Below are 21582 nucleotides of genomic sequence, written 5' to 3' on the forward strand. Positions count from 1 at the left end.
TTTCAGGTAAAGCATGGTTACTCCAAGAGAGTCTGGTGTACACTTATAGGAAAGACATTATATTATTTTCGTAGTCAAGAAGATAAGGTATGTATGTATTTTTAATAAGCTAATTAGAAATATTTTGTTTGTTGTGGCTTAAAGTTTTCTCTTTCACTCTTCCACTACTAATTAAAACTTTTGAATTTTTGATAAGGTTGAAATCTTGCATAAAATTTATTACTGAGGTAATCATATACTTCTAGGAGTCTTGATTCTTAATCAGAAGTCTTAGAAGCTTTTAAGTAATTCATCTTTGTCTTAAAAAAGAAAAGTCTTCCCTACTCCCAACTGTCAACTTCTCATATTTGTCCAGGTTCTGATACACTAGGTGAGGTTGAATGAAGGGAACAGCAAGATAGGAAAGAAAAATCTTGGGAGGGAAAAGAATCCAGTCCTGTCTCAGACCCTCAAATCCCTAGATACCACTTGTCTATCCACTGATCTATCACCTTCTACCTATTTATATCCTTATATTCATTTTTAAACTAATCTCCCAAAAAGAACTTGAGTTCTCTTCACTTTCAGGATAATAGCTTTCAAAGGTGAAATGTATGCCCAGTTATCACTATAGGTATTCCACATTTTTTTTGGATTACTGAAACTAAAACTTGAATCAACATGGCCAAAAGCACTTGCATAAGATAGTGATGCCAACTCCACAGAATGGCAGTCTATGACTGATTACTGTGTTCATGAGACTAGACTTCTTGATTCAGAGACCACATAGGTCATTACTTACTTCTCTGTCCCATTTTCAGACTGCACTCTCAGTTCTGACCAGTATGTATTTAAGACACATGCCATTGCTCTCACTATTGCTCAGGTGGTAGAAATTAACACAGAAAAGCTATGAAAAACGATACCTCTGAAGTAATGCAACATGTACATAAAAATGCAACATGGGTAAGCACAATACAAAATTGTGCATTTGATATAATCTCAACTAATTTTAAGTCAGAAAAACAGAATCCACTCTATGTATTCCAGGTTTAACAGTTCTAATATAGAATTAGGGACATCCATAACTTTTAGAAAAGTTCTATAACTTATGGGTTGGGGGAACAGAGGTCAGGGAAGCTGCCACTGGAGATTTGAGCCCAAAACTTGGAGGCAGCTGGTCCTCAACAGGTTAGAAGAAGCTCTCACATCAGCCCATGCATTTGACTGCAAGTGTTTCAAGAGAGTAACGACTTTTTCCACCCTTACCTTCCATACCTCATGTAGGTTCTTTCAGAGCAGGCTCTAACTGAGAACCCTGGGGATAAGTTCCAAACTTCTTTTCTGCAATTACTGGGAGACTTTAAAAGTGAGTGGTTGGGATGGCAAGTTTATAATTCTCAGGTTGGCACATCTATGTAAAAATATGCATAGCAAAAAGTTCATAAACAACTGTACAAAAGAAGGGGTACCTGGCCAGCTCAGTTGGTGGAGCGCGTGACACTTGATTTTGGGGTTGTGAGTTCAGGCCTCATGTTGGGTGTAGAGATTACTTAAAAATAAAATCTTAAAAAAGAAAAAAAAGAATTATACCAAAATGCTGAGTAATTATCTGTGATGGTAGAATTTACGAATGATGTTTTTCGTACTCTTTTCTTATACCTTTCTATACTTCCTATAATAAGTATCTGTTTTATAAATAGGAAATTACTTAAAATTTGCTAAGAGAGTAGAACTTAAATATTCTCAATAATAATGATGTAATAAAAATGGATAACATTGGTCACAGAAGAAATAAATCAGAAGAATGTAAATTGATGAGTAGAAATCCATTATAATCACTGGAAAAGTATTGATAATGTATGTAAATTTGTATAGACCCATTTCATTGCATGCTATAGATGTTTCAGAAACAATTTGTTCTTAATCTGGATCAGTATCTTTTTTTATTCAGTCAAAATATGTAAAAACACTAGCTCTATTTACTATTTATGGAGCCTTGGTGAATTCTATAGTAAAATGAATAATCATCTTTAAATGTTGGGGTGGAAAGAGCCTTGCTTTTCATATGATTGGATATGCCTAAACATAATTGGGATAGTATTGTCATATATCATCACAGTAGAATTAGTTTTCTTTATCCCATTTTTAAAAGCTTGCTATCTATTTATTATTAGAAATATGCTATAAATGTATAATAAATATGTTCAATGAAAAATTTTATTTATTCTATAAGTAAAACATATTATTCATTATCTATTTATTTGGTTTTTGTTTTACTGCCTTTCTTTTTCTGAAAGCATGTAGGTAAGTTAATTTTATGTTTTTCCTTCAGAAGTAAATTTTCTTCTTTCAGTGCCCAAAATAGTGTTTTGCACATAGTGACTACTGAGAAAATAGTCATTAATGTAATGGGGAAAAGTCATGTTTCCCATTCGAGACAATACATTTAATTAAATGAATTACTTTTGTACAATTAATTAGCTTTTAGGCAGATAATAATTCAGTTTAGATAAGATATCCAGGTAAAACCTCACTGGGAAGGTGACATTTTAATTAGGTTCTAAAGGAAGTAAATAAGGAGCCGTGTGGGTATTTCAGGCAATAACATGCCAGGCAGCAGGAACAGCAGGTGCAAAGGTCCTGAGGCAGGAGCATGCCAGTGTGTTTGAGGAATAGTGAGAAGGTCAGTATTGATGCCAAGATTTGGAGCTAAACAGAAAAAGTTGCCATCAAATAGAGAAGACTGGTCATAGCAGGTTGTTTGAGATGCTATTAGGCAGCTTAGCAGAGAGAATGAGTCTGGGGTTACAAATAGGAGAGTAGCTAATATATGCCAGTACTGAAGCTGTGAGCTTGGATGAGATCACCCAGAAACTAAGCATAGTTGGGAAAAAAATCCAAGCTTTGAACCCTGGGCCTGAGCATGAAAATGGATGACAGTAAATATCCTTGAGGTTAGAATAAACATTTTCCAACTGCAATTGCAAACCTGATAAAATATTTTAGAAACTGTAATTTGAAACAGACCATTTATTTTCTTGGAATAAATGAACTTAATTAAAGCAAAAGTTTTTAAACAAATACGCTAAATATTTAACACCCAGATCGAATTGCTTTTTGTCAATAAAAGTAGGTAAAATTCAATATAAATCAGTTTTAGGAAGTTTTTTTTTTTTTTGGAAGTTTTTCTTATTCTTAAAGTAAAATGGAAGAAATCATGGCATTGTTTTGTGATATATATGTTAATGCCCTCAAAACACTTCTCAATGGGGATTGGAGTGATAGTTAAGCACAATTCTTTGTATCAGCTGCCTAACCTTGTCACTTTTTCTATGAATAGTATTGAGACTTTGTCTACACTGTCCTTTTGATCCAATATCTCAATCAAATCAATTCTGTGGGGGTGGGGGGAGAAGGTCAAATGAATATTTTGACTGAATTACATAATTGCTTGACTAGGTAATGGGTTATCTTAGTGTAATGAATAATCTGAACCAACGCACAGAACTAGCTTTTTGTCTAGTACTCAAACTGTTCTTTTATATTACAATTGGGCTTTTAGTTGTGGCTAATACTTTTGTAACAATGTGGGTAACCCAACTGCATTTAAAAAAAAGATATGCTTAATAAAGGTAAGAATGAAAGGGACTATGAAAAATTTTAGTGGAAAAGATCGAGAAAGTGCCTTCCTCACAATCACTAACATTTACTTTAGTTTCCTTTAGGTCAAATCAAACTCTGGGAGGCTAATGTTGAAGAGGTTGACAGATCCTGTGATTCAGATGAAGATTATGAAGCCAGTGGAAGAAGTCTGTTATCCACACATTACACCATCGTGATCCACCCAAAAGACCAAGGTCCAACTTACCTCCTAATTGGATCCAAGCATGAAAAGGTACCTAGGGGCTTACTGGTTGGTTTTGAATGATGTGCATTGGTGTCATTAAGTACTGGTAATAATTATCAAATCAGTTTTATGTACATGAAGAAGAGAACTTTGTTAAAGACCTTTAGCTCTATTTTCAGAGATTCTTCATGTCCCTGGAAACTAGCCTTGTTCACATGTGTCATTTTTCTATCCTCTCATTAAAAGTGATCTCAAGGCTGAAATTATTACATGAAGCTGGAAGACAAAGGGAACTTAGTTCAAAATGTGAATTTCTTAGACTAGGTATTTTGGGGTGGTTCTAAGGCCTCCTTCTTATATTTTTGACTCATTTGCAACAAAATTTTGGTTTAGATACAATTGAAAATGAATTATTATATGTATTATATGTATTATAATAAGCAAACAATATAAAAAGTTAATATAAAATAGAAATATAAACTGTGATAAAAGAGACATCACAAATTAAGGGGGAGGTAATGGATAATTCAATACATAGCATGGTATGATCATTATATTTTGAGGACATTGGCTATTTAGGAGAACAGTTTAGTTTTTTATCTCCCACATATAGCAAAATAGTTCTAAATGAATTTAAAGAGTTAAATGAGATTATTTTTTTTCTATTCTCTGAATAGAAAGTACTTTATGAAAAGAAAAAGCAATGTAAGAAATCACGGTAGAAATGGGTGATAGATTTGACTATAAAAAATTGAGGGGCACCTGGGTGGCTCAGTCGGTTAAGCATCTGCCTTCAGCTCAGGTCATGATCCTGGGGTTTAGGGATTGAGCCCTGTGTCATTGGGCTCCTTGCTCAGTGGGAAGTCTGCTTCTCCCTCTCCCTCTGACCCTCCATCATGCTTGTACTCTCTCTCTCAAATGAATTTTTTTAAAAAATGTTTTAAATGAAAATAGTTGTCTATATCAAATAAAATCACAAAAAGAACCAAAAAGATAATATAAAAAATAAAATATTTCATGAATGGCTACTATATCTTTAACATATAAACAACTTTTATAAATTATTCCTTCCTTTTTAAGGCATTATATTGCATTGTATGTATATACATTTACTTTATCCATTCATCTGTCAGTGGACATTTAGGCAGCTTCCATGTCTTGGCTATTGTGAATAATGCTGGAAATAAACAAGTGAATACAGATATCTCTTCATGATCCTTATTTCAATTTGTTTGGATACATACTGAGAAGTAGAATTGCTGGATTATAGGATAATTCTAAGGATCCCTGGGTGGCGCAGCGGTTTGGTGCCTGCCTTTGGCCCAGGGCACGATCCTGGAGACCCGGGATCGAATCCCACATTGGGCTCCTGGTGCATGGAGCCTGCTTCTCCCTCTGCCTGTGTCTCTGCCTCCCTCTCTCTCTGTGACTATCATAAATAAATAAAAAAATTTAAAAAAATAGGATAATTCTATTTTTAGTTTTTTGAGGAGCCTCCATAATGTTTCCCATAGCAGCAGCATCAGTTTGTATTCCCACTAGCAGTGGATAAGTGTTCTCTTTTCTCCACATCTTTACCAGAATTTGTTACTTTTTTTTAATAAAATAATTCTTTTTTTTTTTTTTTAAAGATTTTATTTTTTTGAGAGAGAGTGCATGAGCAGTGGAAGGGAGAGAGAGAGAAGCAGATTCCCCAGTGAACTAGGAGCCTGATGTGGGACTTGATCCCAGGACTCTGGGATCATGACCTGAGCTGAGGGCAGACTCTTAACCAACTGAGCCAGCCATGTCCCTGGAAAAGCCATTCTAATGAGTTTGAAGTGATATCTTATTAGGGTTTTAATTTGTATTTCCTCAGTGATTGTCAATGTTGAACACCTTTTCATGTTGGCCATTTGCATGTTTTCTTTAGAGAAATGTCTATTCAGTTCCTTTGCCCATTTTTTTTCTTTTGCTCATTTTTTAGTTGGGCTACTTGTTTTTTTTACTATTGGGTTGTAGGAATTCCTTATGTATTTTGGATATTAACCCTTTATCAGATAAATGGTTTGCAAAATATTTTCTCCCATTTCATAGGTTGCTTTTTTGTTTTGTTGATTGTTTCCTTTGCTGCACAGAAACATTGACCAAGGTCAATGTCCAGAAGCTTTGTCACTATTTTTTTTTCCAGGACTTTTGTGGTTTCAGGTCTTAGATTAAGTCTTTATTCCATTTTGAGTTGATTTTTATGTGTGATGTAAAATAAGGGCCCAATTTCATTCGTTTGCATGGGATATCCAGTTTTTCTAACACTATTTATTTATTTATTTACTTATTTAAAATTTTATTTATTTATTCATGAGAGACACAGAGAGAGAGAATGGCAGAGACATAGGCAGAGGGAGAAGCAGGCTCCATGTAGAAACCCTGATGTGGGACTCAATCTGGAGTCTCCAGGATCACGCCCTGAGCTAAAGGCAGATGCTCAACTGCTGAGCCACCCAGGCGTCCCACTAACACCATTTGTTGAAGAGATATCCTTTCCCCATTGTGTATTCTTGGCACTCTTACAAAAGATAAGTTGACCAGTTTTGCATGGGTTTATTTCTAGGCTCTCTGATCCATTGGCCTATATGTGTGTTTTCATGTCAGTACATGATTATTGTATTGACAATAGCTGTTTGATTATTGTACCTTTGTAATATATTTTGAATCAGGAAGTGTGATGTCTCCAGCTTTGTTCTTTTTGCTCAAAATTGCTTTGGCTACTCAGGGTCTCTTGTGATTCCTTAGGATTGGTTTTTCTACTTCTGTAAAAAATGCTGTTGGGATTTTGATAGGAATTGCACTGCATCTGGAGGTGCTTTCAGTAGTATGGACATGTTAAAAATACTCTACCAATCCATGAACACTAAATGTATTTGTGTCTGCTTTAATTTATTTCATCAGTGTTTTATAGTTTTTGATGTCTAAGTCTTTCACCTAGTTTGTCAGGCTTATTCCTAATATTTCATTCTTTTTGATGCCATTGTAAATAAGATCATTTTCTTCATTTCCCTTTTAGAGAATTCATTATTGGTATATAGAAATGCAACTGACTTATGTATGTTGATTTTGTATCCTACAACTTTGTTGAATTCATTTCTTAGTTCTAACAAGAAATGTGGAGTTTCTCGAGTTTTCTATGTATAAGATCGTGTCATTGGCAAAGAGAGATAATTTTACTTCTTCCTTCCCAATTTGGATGCTTTTTACTTCTTTTTCTTACCCTATTGCCCTGGCCAGGACTTCCAGTGCTATCTTGAGTAGAAGTAGCAAGAGTGGTCATCCTTACTTTATTCTAGATCTTAAAGGAAAAGCTTTCAGTTTTTCACCATTGAGTATGATATTAACTATGGGCTTTTCTTATATGGCCTTTATTGTGTTGAGGTAAGTTCTTTCTGGGTATTATTTTCTTCTTTAAATTCTCTGGATTTAAAAATAAATAAAAATAATAAATTCTCTGGATTTCCCAAGTATCTTATATGTGTTATTTATATGTATTGGGAATCAGATTTTATTATTTTTTTAAAAGGTTTTATTTATTTATTAATGAGGGACAGAGAGAGACAGAGACACAGGGAGAGGGAGGAGAAGCAGGCTCCATGCAAGGAGTCTGATGTGGAACTCGATCCCCAAAATCCAGGATCACACCCTGAGCCAAAGGCAAATACTCAACCGATGAGCCACCCAGGTGTCCTAGGAATCAGATTTTAAATTTGATAGACTTTATTATCTTAAAAGAATATGAATTGTTTGTATTTATTCTCATCTTTCAACCTTGTACTAACTTCCTTAATTTTATCATGCTTTCCTAAGAAACAGCTATAGAATGCAATAAAAAATGTGAGCAGTGGGAAGAGGCACTATGAGTATAATTCAAGTGAGCCTGCTTCAGAACTGTTTGACTAGGTGGCTTTGGGTTATTATTTTAAAATTAAAGAATTTTTTCAGTGTCAAAGCTTTCCACTGTTTATACAAGTTGTTTTTTTCTTTAAGTCATCACAAATTATATCTTAGTTAAATCTCTAATAATGTGTTTTGACTTGAAGGACACTTGGCTTTATCATCTGACTGTTGCAGCAGGAAGTAACAATGTTAATGTTGGATCAGAATTTGAACAACTCGTTTGCAAACTGCTCAATATTGAAGGAGAACCTTGTAAGTTCACAACGTATGAGGTTTTATGATTTATGAGATAGACCCAGGCCCCTTAGCCTAATGGAATTTTCACTTCGTGAGTGCCTGTTTCCCTGTAATTTACCTATCATTTCGTTGGCTTTGTTTGTTGTGGGCCAAGTTTCTCACGGTAGTTCTTAGGCTCCACAGACACCATCATTCCCTGATATGCTATGTCCTGTAACCTTTCTGTCTTTGCTCACATTACTCCTTCTGTCTGAAACTTCCTCCTTCCTTCACATTTCTCACTAACCTGCTAAAATCCTACTTACATTAGGAACTCCTGCTGCCAGCAAGCCTACTCCACATCAGGATCTGGCTCATAAAAGGCACTTAAAAATGTTGAAAGTATGCACTCTGCATTTAACTCCTTTATAGCATTTGTTGCTTCGCATTGAAATTATTATTTTTTTTATTGCTCAGGTGTCCCCACTGAGAGTATAGATTCTATGCTATGCTTTACATAATACAGAGATCCTATTTGCAGTATCTAGCATAGGAATTTAATAAATGTTGATTTTAGGAAAGACTTCAAGTTTATCTTTCAGTCTCCTTCTTTGACTTCTCTTCTCTGTCTCTCACCTCCTTCTTCTCAGAGGCATCTTCTACCTGGGTCACCAGTCTTTAGCACATTTCAGCAATGTGATAGTGCCGTGGTAGACTTGCCTCAGCCTAGAATATGGAGACCAAACTCTCCTAGATTTAGTTTATCCAAAACAGAAACATGAAGATCGCAAATAAGATAATGTTGTTGAAGGTTTTTCGTGACCTGTATGACTTAAGGTTGTGAGTCAGGACTGAATGAGTTATTTCTAAAGGGCTAATTAATGGGAGGGCAAAATAAGTGATTCTTCTGTTTTCTGTTCACATTTTATTATGTATTTAGCTTCTCAGATATGGAGACACCCTACCTTGTGTCACAGCAAAGAAGGAATCATTTCCCCACTGACAACACTACCTTCTGAAGCTCTACAGACAGAAGCTATTAAATTATTTAAGGTAAAACTTTATATGGGTTTATATGTTGTTCAAAATTTTGTTGGAAAAAATAAAAGTAAATATTTTAGGTTATAAAGTTTCACTCTCTCCCCAAAAATTCAAAATGTGAACATCATCATTGTTTTTGTTATTAAGAAAACCTACTAAAATAAAATTAGGTGAATTTAATGTGCTTTCTGAGTGGAGATTTGGGATTTACTTAAATAAACTCTGAGTGGTTTGGGGAGTGTAAAACATTTAATATCAGAAGAATCATTTTCCTTTCAGCATCTCAAAAGGAGGGATTTCTCATATCACACCTACCTTAGTGTTGGAGGAGAGGTGTCAACATCCTCCTTCTTGTCTAGTGCTGTTCTCCAATCCATATTACTCAACAGCTATTATAAATCCCTAATCACTTGGAACTTACCATTCCATTATATCACTCTTTATCCCCTCATCTCTGTCATCAGTCATTTTCTGGTAACTCTTCAAATTTCGTTAAGGATTTTGGCTCCCAATTCACACTCTTTCTTTCAACCTCAACTTTTGCCATTATGTTGAATGATTTTATTATCACTTCACTCACCAGTGCCATGGTCTTAAGATTCCTGACCTTCTTAATGCCAGTAAGCTTCACCTGTAGTCAACTTCACCTTCCCATTCTCCATGTCCACATCCTGACCCCACCATTCCTTATACCACCTCTAAAAACTTATGTTCTAATATCTCATTCTATAACCATAATCTCTTAGCCTTCGAGTTTCCTTATTTTCTTATTCTTCCATTTTTCATCCTAAAACCCTTGTTTTGAGCCATTTATTTTCTTTGGGATCAAGAGAAAGCATGGTAATTGTCTCTTGGCTTTTCTTCCTTCTTTATCCAGTCTAGGTGGCTTTCATTAATACTCAGTTCCTTGGGACCCATAATTCTGTGCATTCTTCAGCCAAACCCCAACATAGAGCAATACTGCTGTCTTGTCCATTTCCATATTGATCAGATGCACACAGCTAGAGAACATCAAGCAAACATGTATGGACTAGAGCCATTATAAATCCATGGTCTTCATTACTCAGGGCTGACTCCTCTTCTTTTGCTTGTCTTTGGTCACGCACACACACCCCAAACTCCCTATTCAATAATTTTCTCTACAACCAGTTTACCTTCTATTTCATTGAAAAAACTAGAGAGCATCAGACATGAATACCTCAAATCTCTCTTCCTGACATACATTCTTTAATTTATTTTCTTTTTCTTCCTTTCTTCCAGTCTCAGAATCTTATGTACCTTCTGTGGATTCAGGTCTTGACTCCATATCAGGACCATTTTGCCCTAGTTTCTGAGTTTCAATTTTTGTCTTTCCTTTGGCTTCTTCTTACCTACATTCCTCCCATCTTAAAAAAATCATCTGTTTATTAGATAATGTAAATCATTATTAATTTGGGGGTATGATATGGTGGCTATGGAAAAAACCTGTAGCACTTGGAGATCCATACTGAAGTATTTATTTCAAAATAACATGATGTACGTTAAAATATTCCAGAAAAAAGTGGAAGAGAGTTTAAATTAAACAAGTTGGCAATATGCTAATGATTGTTGACACTGGGTAATGGGTATATGTGTAATGTTACACATTACACTGTGTAACAGTGTCATTACACTGTTCTCTTAATTTTTCCTTGTTTTAAAAATTGCTGTAATAAACATTTTAAAAAATCCTCCTGTAGAATACACAAATACCCCAACCAAGAAAGATTCCATACAGAAATGTTGGAAAATCTGGATGAAGGAAAGAACGTTATGACAAAGTATAAATGGCCCAAATTGAATGGAAAATGAAATTTAAATAGGGGAATTGGTCTATCTCTGTAAGAATAAATCATTTCAATCCTGTGTCCCAAAGCATAGAAAAGGAATGAAATTTTCCCAATTCTGTTTTTTTCTTTTGCTTTTTATTTTGGGAAGTTTCAAACCCATGTAACAGTAGAGAAAATATGAGGTCAAAGCGCTTGTGACCCACTCTACAGGTGTCAGCACATGGCTGGTTTTATTTTTTTTATTTTTTATTTTTTTTCCTGTTGTTGCTTTTTCTTTTTTTTTATAATAAATTTATTTTTTATTGGTGTTCAATTTACCAACATACAGAATAACACCCAGTGCTCATCCCGTCAAGTGCCCCCCTCAGTGCCCGTCACCCATTGACCCCCACCCTCCGCCCTCCTCCCCTTCCATCACCCCTAGTTCGTTTCCCAGAGTTAGGAGTCTTTATGTTCTGTCTCCCTTTCTGATATTTCCCACACATTTCTTCTCCCTTTCCTTATATTCCCTTTCACTATAATTTATATTCCCCAAATGAATGAGAACATACAATGTTTGTCCTTCTCCGATTGACTTACTTCACTCAGCATAATACCTTCGAGTTCCATCCACGTTGAAGAAAATGGTGGGTATTTGTCGTTTCTAATGGCTGAGTAATATTCCATTGTATACATAAACCACATCTTCTTTATCCATTCATCTTTCGATGGACACCGAGGCTCCTTCCACAGTTTGGCTATTGTGGACATTGCTGCTATAAACATCGGGGTGCAGGTGTCCTGGCATTTCATTGCATCTGAATCTTTGGGGTAAATCCCCAACAGTGCAATTGCTGGGTCGTAGGGCAGATCTATTTTTAACTCTTTGAGGAACCTCCACACAGTTTTCCAGAGTGGCTGCACCAGTTCACATTCCCACCAACAGTGTAAGAGGGTTCCCTTTTCTCCGCATCCTCTCCAACATTTGTGGTTTCCTGCCTTGTTAATTTTCCCCATTCTCACAGGTGTGAGGTGGTATCTCATTGTGGTTTTGATTTGTATTTCCCTGATGGCAAGTGATGTAGAGCATTTTCTCATGTGCATGTTGGCCATGTCTGTGTCTTCCTCTGTGAGATTTCTCTTCATGTCTTTTGACATGGCTGGTTTTATCTTCATCTCCCCACTCCCACTGCTCCCCAACACTGGATTACTCTGAAGCACTTCTCAGTCATCATATCACCTGATTCTTTTCATGAACTGTTACTTTGATACCAAAGCCCAGAATAGATTGTACAAAACAGAGCATTTTATGCAAAAACTAATACAATCTTAGTAACAGAAACCAGCATCACTTTAAAAGAATACGAAGTCATGACTAAAAGAGACTTACTCCAAGAAATCAAGGACGGCTAAATATTAAGGTATCTATTACTTTTATATGTATCAGGTAGACAGTCATCTCCATAGATTGAAAAGGCATTTGGCAAATTCAACATTCATAAAATAATGATAGATACTTCCTTAACACGATGAAATTTAATGGTAGAAATCTTCTTTTCATTGAGCATTTCATGTAATGCTTGGGTGCAGTGCTTTACATTAGAGAGTATATTTATTTGATTATATTCTGTTCTCAGAAGAGGTAAAGACTATCTTTTTTTTTTTTTTTTAATTTCATTTATTTATTCATGAGAGAGAGAGAGAGGCAGAGACACAGAGGGGGAAGCAGGCCCCATGCAGGGAGCCTGATGTGGGACTTGATCCCGGGTCTCCAGGATCACACCCTGGGCTGAAGACGGCGCTAAACCACTGAGCCACCAAGGCTGCCCAAGACTATCTTTTATATATAACAACACGGTAGTTAAAGCCAACCATTGGTGTTTATGAACACTCCCTTTAATCTTTCTTATATAGATTATATTTAATCAGATTTTGAATGCATTCATTAATGAAACATTTACTGTATCACTATGTGCTGTGTAGAGAACACAAGGATAAATAAGACAGAGGCACTGCTCATATGAGTTTTTTTTTTAAAGATTTTATTTATTTATCCATGACAGACACAGAGAGAGAGAGAGAGAGAGAGAGAGAGGGGCAGAAACACAGACAGAGGGAAAACTGGTTCCATGCCGGGAGCCCCACGTGGAACTTGATCCCAGGTCTCCAGGATCACGCCCCAGGCCAAAGGCAGTGCTAAACCACTGAGCCACCCAGGGATCCCCTCTCATATGAAGTTTATAGTCTGGTGGATGATAGATTCACATTCTGTATACTTTTTAAATGAATGCATATTCCACTCTTGGTGGAGTGTTCTATAAATGCCCACTAGGTCATGTTGGTTGACTATTTGTTCAAGTTTTCTAAATCCTTAATGATTTTCTGTCTCCTTGTTCTCTCAATTATTATGAGAAGAATATTGAAATCTCCAACTATATTTGTGCGTTTGTCTATTTCTCCTTGCAATCCTATCAGGTTTTGCTCCACACATTTGGAAGCTGTGTTATTAAGCACATAAATAGTCAGGATTGTTATGTCCTGTAGCAGAACTGACCCCACTGTCATCATAATGACCCTCTCTGTCTCTTGCAGAATTGCTTGCTCTGAAATCTACTTTGTCTGATTTTAATGTTGCCATTCTGGATTTCTCTGGGTAGTGTTATCATAATATATCCTGTTCCATCCTTTTAAACAAAAACTGTTGCTATGAAGAGAATCAATATAATCCATGAAGAATAAATCTAATCATTTCTCCCCTTGAATATCTCTTTTCTGTTTTAATTCAGACATGCCAGCTTTTTATAAATGCAGCAGTGGACTCCCCTGCGATTGATTACCATATATCTCTAGCCCAGAGTGCTCTGCAAATCTGTCTGACACATCCTGAGCTACAAAATGAAATTTGCTGTCAGCTCATTAAACAGACAAGACGGAGACAGCCACAGAATCAACCAGGACCGCTGCAGGTGTATATTGACACATATACATGCAATTTAAAGTGATGTTGTTTTCCTCACTGTAAGCATGGTACATATTCAATATAGACATTTGAAAAATGCAAAAAGTATGAAAAGGAAAAAATAGCTATTAATATTTTGATGTATATTCTTTCCATTTATTTATATATTTATACATTTCCATATAAATATGCATGTGTGTGTATTTATGCACACTCACTGTTTCCACATCACTTGAGCTGCAGTGTGCATACTACTTTTTTAAAAACTGTAGAACATAACATTTCCCCTGTATCCTTCAACATTCTTCAAAAACATGAATGGTGCATTAATATCAATCACTACATATTTAGGTCCTTCCACTCATTTTTCTTTTCTTTTTTTTTTCTTTAAAGAGTTTATTTATTCAGGAGAGCCACAGAGAGAGAGGCAGAGTCATAAACACAGGGGGAAGCAGGCTCCCCAGAGTGAGCCTGATACAGGACTCAATCCCAGGACCCCAGGAACACAACCTGAGCCGAAGGCAGATGCTCAACCACTGAGCCACCCAGGCATCCCCCAATCATTTTTCTTATACTAGATACCACTACAGTAGACATCTTTGAACTTAAACCCTGTGCACAAGCCCAATGAATTTCTTTGAATCCATTTGTAGAATTTCTGTATATTTTCAACAATGTTCAGTGTAATTCTTTTAAACTCCTTCCAGATAAAGAGTGATAGTGATTTAGGATGCATTTCTTTATTAGTGTAGCTGAGTATATTTTCAGGTGGCTTTTGGTCACTGATGTTTACCCTTCAATGAATGCCTATTTTCATCTTTGCTTATACCTCTCTATTAACTGCAGGATAAAACCAGAAAGTTCTTACCCTAGCAAATAGTACTCTCAGGGGTCCAGGTTCCTGGTACTTGAAGCTTATACAGTTTAAGCTTATACTATTACTAACATGTTATTTTATTTTTTGTTAAAGTATATTACTTTCATACATTTTAAAAGAACATAGGATGATGTAAACACAGTCAACAGGGCCTTTCCCAGGTCTTGGAGGGCCCATGCACAAATGATGTTGGAAGCTTAAGCTTAACCTGCATTGAAGACCCTTCATAATCTAGCTTTAGGGGCCTCTTCTTTCTCCACTTAATCTTATGCATCCTGCATCCTGCATCCAGCATACACTGAAAGAATAAACATATCCCATTCTTCAAACACACCATGCTGTTACATTGTCCTTCACCTTGCATCTGCTATTCTTCCTATTACCTGGATCCCCTGTCTCTCTTCTCACCTGTCGACTTTACAGTTGGCCCAAGCAACACTCTCCTGTGAATTGTTCCCTGACTCCCACAGCAGTTAGTTATTCCCTCCATTTGGTTATACTTTAAAAAAAAGATTATAACATGATATTTGCCATGTTATATTGTAAATTATTATTAAAATATATAAGGTCTTCTCCTAGGCCATAAATAACTCAAGAAGAGACAGTACATTTTTCTCTTCCTTTTTCATATAACATTTATGAAATGATTGAAGTTATACTTGCTTAATAGAAAATAAATAAAATAGAAAAGAAGATACAGAATGGAGCAAAGGAAAAACAAAAATTACATATAATCCCATTACATAGAGATAACCTCTGCTAATATTTTTATACTTGCCCCCTATTTTAGATATGTATATATGTGTACGTATGTGTGGGTAGATTGGTTTTGGTTTGGGGTATATGATTTTTTACTGTTTTTCAGTCTGCCTTTCCTCAAAGCCATTACTTCTATTTCAGAGAATGAGTAAATACATAAATGGACAAAAAGGGGAACAATGCCCCTCATATTTGAGAGGAATGTCAAAAAGGACTACCATAGCTACATGACCTTTGGCACCTCAGTGTAGACAATTGGGTATATAACTAGATGGATGATGGAATGTGGAATGTTTTCCAATTTATGTATTATAAATACTTTAAGCAGATAATGTTTCTGGGAGAGAAGCAAAAACATCGGGGGTGGGGGGGGGCGGGAGACAATAAAGGCCATCATCATCCCTTTCTTCAACCTGTCAGTCACACTGGTTCTTACTTGGACCTTCTGACTGTCAGGTGGTATCTAACCTGTGGTGCTTCTCTTTGCCCAGGGCTGGCAGCTCTTGGCTCTCTGTGTTGGGCTCTTCCTTCCCCACCATCCTTTCCTGTGGCTCCTCAGGCTCCACCTAAAGAGGAATGCAGATTCCAGGTGTGCAGAACACTAGCCAGCTGAACCGTTTATGTGGCTCTGAAAGTCGACAATAAGTCATAAGTATTTAGTAACCTGCCAGGTATATTTGCAGAAGAATGCGTGGAACAAATGTTGGTACGGGAAGCCTTTGGTTGTCCTTTATGTGAGGCTTGGAAAATATTTCCTTTGTTTGTGTTAAAACTCTTACAGAAGACTGCAATAAGAGCTTGAAAAACTGACAAAGAATATTTTTAAGTGAGAAGTCTTTGTACACTTCAGGGATGAGTGACTTAGCAATAGTGGGTGCTCATTTTTCTCTACATTGCTATTTTTCTCTGCGTTGAGTTCTTTTATAGTGAAACTTCCCTGATGGTCTTCCTTCCTTTTATACTTGTGTGTATTTGAATTACTTCAGAATTTTTACCCCCTTTAAAAAAACATTGAAAATCTACCTGTCAGTATGGTTTTCTTACAGTGGGACCCAGGGCACCCAGCCAAGGGTTATCAGGATCATTCTGTGCAACAGGTTCATGTTACATGACTTAAATATACTCTGGCTCTAAAACAAAGGAAACAAACACAATGAAACAGAAAACAACTTGGAAATTGTAGGAAAATATCCCCCTGTTTGTACTATATTTTGGGAACTCTGTGACCAAAGTCATGTGATTTTACTTATTTATTTATTTATTTTTATTTTAAAGTAGTCTCTGTCCCCAGTGTGGGGCTTGAACTCATGATCCTGAGATCAAGAGTCCTATGCGCTCCTAATGGAGCCAGCCAGGAACCCCAATGTCATGTGATTTTAGTTGTAGTCACTGAAGAGCCCCTAGACAAAGGTTGGATGGCATTTTAAGATTTATTTATTTGAGAGAGAGAGACAGAGAGAGAGAGAGGAAAGGCAGTAGGAGAGGGAGAGAGAGTCGTAAGCAGACTCTGTGCTGAGTGTAGAGTCCAATGTGGGGCTCAATCTCACGACCCTGAGATCACAACCTGAGCCAAAACCAAGAGTTGGATGCTTAGCTGACTGCACCACCCAGGCGCCCCAAAGGGTGGCATTTTAAAGATTTTATTTTTAAGTAATCTCTACACTCAACATGGGGCTCAAACCCACACCCCTGAGATCAAGCTCTACCAACTGAGCCAGCCAGGTGCCCCTAAAGGGTAACATTTTAAAGTTAGCCTAGAAGGCACTTTATAATATAAACATATTTGGAGGTTTTATCAGTCTGCTTTTATAAAAATTATGTATAACAAATGAAGGCAAATAAGATCTCTCTCTAGCTTTTTCATTTATTTACTCCAGCAGTTTTGTTTAATGCTCAAGATTTTTTAAGAAGTGCATGTTTCATAGGATAAAGAAGGAAAATACATGTTCTTTTTTGTTTGAAGATAGGTTAGCAAGTCAAGCACCAGCCTCCATGTTCCTCCAAAGAGAACTGTGCTAGATCATGTGTTTCCTGAGTTAGCCCATCCTATTTTTATACAATTATTTCCTTTGTATTTGTTAATAGAATTACTGTCTATTGACTATATAATGACTGGCAACTTTAAATTCATTTTGTGACTACAATAATACAATAAAGAGGAAGAAAGTTTGATTCAGTCAGCTGCAAAAGAAGCTAGAATTTGAGAAAAGTCATGGCAGTTTAATATTATCATTCAAATAGAAAAATTACTGTCAAAATTAGCATAATACATGATAATGTACACCAACCTAATGTATTAGGTTGTCTTAAATTTATTCCTAGGCTTTATCTTAAGTTGTGTATTATAGGACAGAATTTGGAAAATATGCCATTTACTGCCAGCGATGTGTAGAAAGAACACAACAAAATGGAGATCGAGAAGCAAGACCCTCAAGAATGGAAATTCTTTCAACCCTTCTTCGAAACCCTTACCATCATTCTTTGCCTTTCAGTATCCCTGTGCACTTCATGAATGGGATATATCAGGTGGGTTACACTCTCTGCCCTGATGAAAGCATGCTTGCTTAACCTTCAATCCTTTGTGTAGCCTCTGTGGAATAGGGAAAGGAGACTGCCTGCCTACCTTTGTCAGCAGCTGGCAGTGATCATAAATGTACAAATATATCTTCTATCAGAACAGCTGCATTTTGCAACAGTTTTGCTAAGGATTCACACTGAAATCTGAATTGAGCCAAATAGGGGAGGAGTTTTACTGCCCTTTTAGTTCTGATGGAGAAAATAAAAAATACTCTGGTTGAGGCCTTCTCAACCTGTGCGCTTGCTAAATGAGAAAATAAATACTGACAGTGGGTATGTACAGGTTTAAGTTTTTCAATCTCCAAATCTCAGAGATTATCTGGGAAAACTCCTCCAGGCCCTTGTAGCTCTCAGATCTAGTTGTTCACTTATTTACTGAAGCAACCATGTTCCAAAGCTGGCATCTAAGCTTTGCAGCCATAGCTTTTTATCACAGAGTTCAGATACGTAACCACGTATTAAAGAAACAAACATTATTTATTTTTATTTATTCATTTTTAATTGAAGTGCTATTGACACACAATATTACACTACTTTCAGGTGCACAGCATGGTGATCCTACATTTTTATACATTGCAAAATGATCACAAAGATAAATCTAGTTATCATTTGTCACCATACAAAGTGATTACAAGATTATTGACTGCATCCCCTATGCTCTGCTTTACATCCCTATGACTGTTTAAGTGCATTTCTGGTTTACTTTCTTCTATTAGCTTAAAGTTTGAATATTGTACTGTAGATCTTGGTTTGCTTTTAATAGGTAGGCATGATATCTCTGCAAGATGTTTATGGCTGTCAAATGATCTTTGTATTTTGAATTCATGTCTGTTGGCTGAAGCCAAGATTTCTGAATTCTTACAGCAACCTAGCAATTAAGATGACACTAATTTTCTCTGGTGGAGCTTTGGTATGGGGGGAGGTAAAGCACCTAGATAAATATATGTTATCATTAATCATGCATCAAATATGCCCTGTCTCTGCCCTGAAATCGTTCTTGAAATTTAAGTTTGAAATGTACATGTTTTTTTATTAAAAGAACAACTTCGTTATTTCTGCTTAGGTAGTTGGATTTGATGCATCTACCACAGTGGAAGAATTTTTGAACACTCTGAACCAGGATACAGGAATGAGGAAGCCAACACAGTCCGGCTTTGCATTATTCACCGACGATCCTTCTGGCAAAGATTTAGAGCATTGTCTTCAAGGAAACATTAAGGTGAAGCCAACTCCTTTTAAGAAGGCAGACCCAACAAACAGTAAAGCAGCTACTTTTTGCGATTTGCAAAAAACTCAGTTCAAGAGGTTTCACAAATTTTAAGTAATCTAGTCTGCACAACAAAAAAAAATTGTTGAGGTCATAGAATTCTCAAACACAATCTACACACATACCATGCTCCATGTTGCAACAGGAGAAAGATTGATAATAGCATTAATACCCTAACTACTAGGCTAAAAGAGAAGAGGTATAGAAACTCTAGTAAAATAGCTTTTTATTATATTCACTCACTAGGCAGTTTTTATTTATCCATTATAGGAGCTGGGCTGGCCCTTGTAGGGAATGCAGAGAAAGACCACAACTAGTCCCTGTCCACAGTCAATTTGTAATCTGCCTGGGGAAGAACAGTCGTATACACTGATAAATTTAAGCCAGAATTGTGTTAAATGATTTAATCATCCTACGAGTGTTCCACAGATGGAGAGATTAAGTTCAGTTGGAAAACGGACTTCCAAGGGCGTGTAGGAAAATGGACCTGTGGAAATAAAGAGGGAATTGTAAACATAAGGAAAATCATGAGCAAAGGTGGAAATTTGGAAGATTTTTTAAAGATCTTTTCTAGGTCATAGTAAATGACTTTAATAAAGTTAGCATCTAGCAATGATAACCATTAGGACTATAAGAATATAGAACCATAGGAACCTTAACAGGAAAGGCCCTCTTATTTTGCAGATGAGGAGGCTGTAGCCTAAGAGCAGAAAACGACTTCCACCAAATCACACAACTAAAACTAGATCAGGACCATTTTCTTACTTGTTGTGGCCCTTGACTGCTCTTGGGAATCAGCACCTTGTTGTGGGGTGAAGGTATTTCTGTGATTTGAAGCTAACAGACTTGGGGCAGAATAGAAGAAATAGGATCTTAGTAATAGATCCCACAAGTTTAGAGGACATGAAATGTCAGTACTTTCTTCGAACTACCAAAGTCTTACAGCTCTGCCTGTTAGCACTCAAAGGGGTTCTACAGAACCCTGTTGAAACTCATACATAGTTCATTAGGAATGTTGGTTAGTAGGTGCTACCCACCTCCCTGCCTGCTCCCCATCCCCCACCCCTAGCCACCTGCATATGTGGCTGCATCTTGAGAAATCTAAATAAAGGAATGTCTTTTTCTCCTTAGCTCCAGGTATATCCTATTCAGTTCAGCACATTCAAATGTAAATTTTTGAGACACATTCCTAGAGCACTGTTGTTAATAATTAATCAAGAAGATAAGCTAGTCTTTTTGGTTGACTTGAGCTGAGTAAAAGTTAGGGGCTTTACTGAATAACTGCTTCCCACATATTTTTGAAAACTTTTATTTATAATTCTCTGGATGACCTGTTAAAAAAACAAGCAAACGTTTATTTGATTCCTGAGGGATTTTTATTCTTTCCCAATCAAAGCATCTTAAGATTATATTTCAAGTTTCTTTGAGATAACTTTGGTTATTCCAGTCTTTATAAACTCAGAAGGTGGAAAAGTTGCTTCTTCAGTGATTAAATTATGAAAAAATTCCTGGAATCTTCTTATTTCCAGTCTCATGCAGTCTTTCATTAAGATTCCTTTTTTGAGTAAAAAATTCATGGCCACAGCCCAAAGTTAATGGATATCTGAGGGGATAAGTAAACCAAAGAGCAATTTATAACTAAATGGAAAACCAGGAGTGCACAGAAGCTTAAAACAAAAGGCTTCAGTCCATTTGGTTTGATGATGTTAATTTCATGGAACGTTTCAGTTTGCAGACATGCTTGTCTTCAAAAAATGCTGATTTGAGAACTGCTATAAATCTCCATTTCTTACTTGCCTCCTAGATATGTGACATCATTTCTAAGTGGGAGCAGGCCTCCAAAGAACAGCAACCTGGGAAATGGGAAGGTACGAGAACTGTTCGTCTAACTTACAAAAACAGGTGTGTAATGCCGTATCTAAATGCCAAAGTGTGTACCATTATGCTCATATCATGTGCCAACAGTTTCCTAGTGAAAGCTATGCTGATTGCAATATTTATTTGTTCGTTTTTCTGTAAGAGGAAACTACTTCACTAAGAAGAAACTGTCACATAAAATTTTGTTTCTAGCTCTAGTCATGAATGGCTATATTTTATAAAGATATGCATTTGGATAAAGATCAGGAAAAAACTGTAAGAAAGAATAGCTGCTCTCTTAAGGTGGTCACTACAAGCATGAATTTTTTTCACTTTCAAAAATTTCTTTAGCATTACATTTTTTATAAAGACTAAATAAATACTTAAATATCCTACTGAAAGATATATAGTAAGAAGAAATATTTCTGGGGGCGCCTGGCTGGCTCAGTCTGAAGAGCATGTAACTCTTGATCTCAGAGTTGGAGT

The 21582-nt window shown here is 36.3% G+C and overlaps 1 protein-coding gene across 7 annotated transcripts in view; it reads left to right on the forward strand.

The window, feature by feature from the left end:
- The window catches only part of PLEKHH2 (pleckstrin homology, MyTH4 and FERM domain containing H2), a 112069-nt gene that overhangs the window by 66800 nt on the left and 23687 nt on the right, over positions 1-21582 (forward strand). For 5 of the 7 annotated variants that reach the window (XM_077915223.1, XM_077915225.1, XM_077915227.1 and 2 more), the window contains 9 exons: positions 7-87; positions 3698-3877; positions 7900-8008; positions 8913-9025; positions 13587-13766; positions 15887-15984; positions 17744-17921; positions 19036-19191; positions 21044-21141. In XM_077915223.1, coding sequence (XP_077771349.1) covers positions 7-87; positions 3698-3877; positions 7900-8008; positions 8913-9025; positions 13587-13766; positions 15887-15984; positions 17744-17921; positions 19036-19191; positions 21044-21141 — 1193 coding nt within the window. The remainder of the gene's footprint in view (positions 1-6; positions 88-3697; positions 3878-7899; positions 8009-8912; positions 9026-13586; positions 13767-15886; positions 15985-17743; positions 17922-19035; positions 19192-21043; positions 21142-21582) is intronic. The other 2 variants (XR_013389422.1, XR_013389423.1) reach the window with 1 other exon arrangement.

Source organism: Canis aureus, chromosome 11 (assembly GCF_053574225.1).
Source record: "Canis aureus isolate CA01 chromosome 11, VMU_Caureus_v.1.0, whole genome shotgun sequence".
Taxonomy (NCBI): domain Eukaryota; kingdom Metazoa; phylum Chordata; class Mammalia; order Carnivora; family Canidae; genus Canis; species Canis aureus.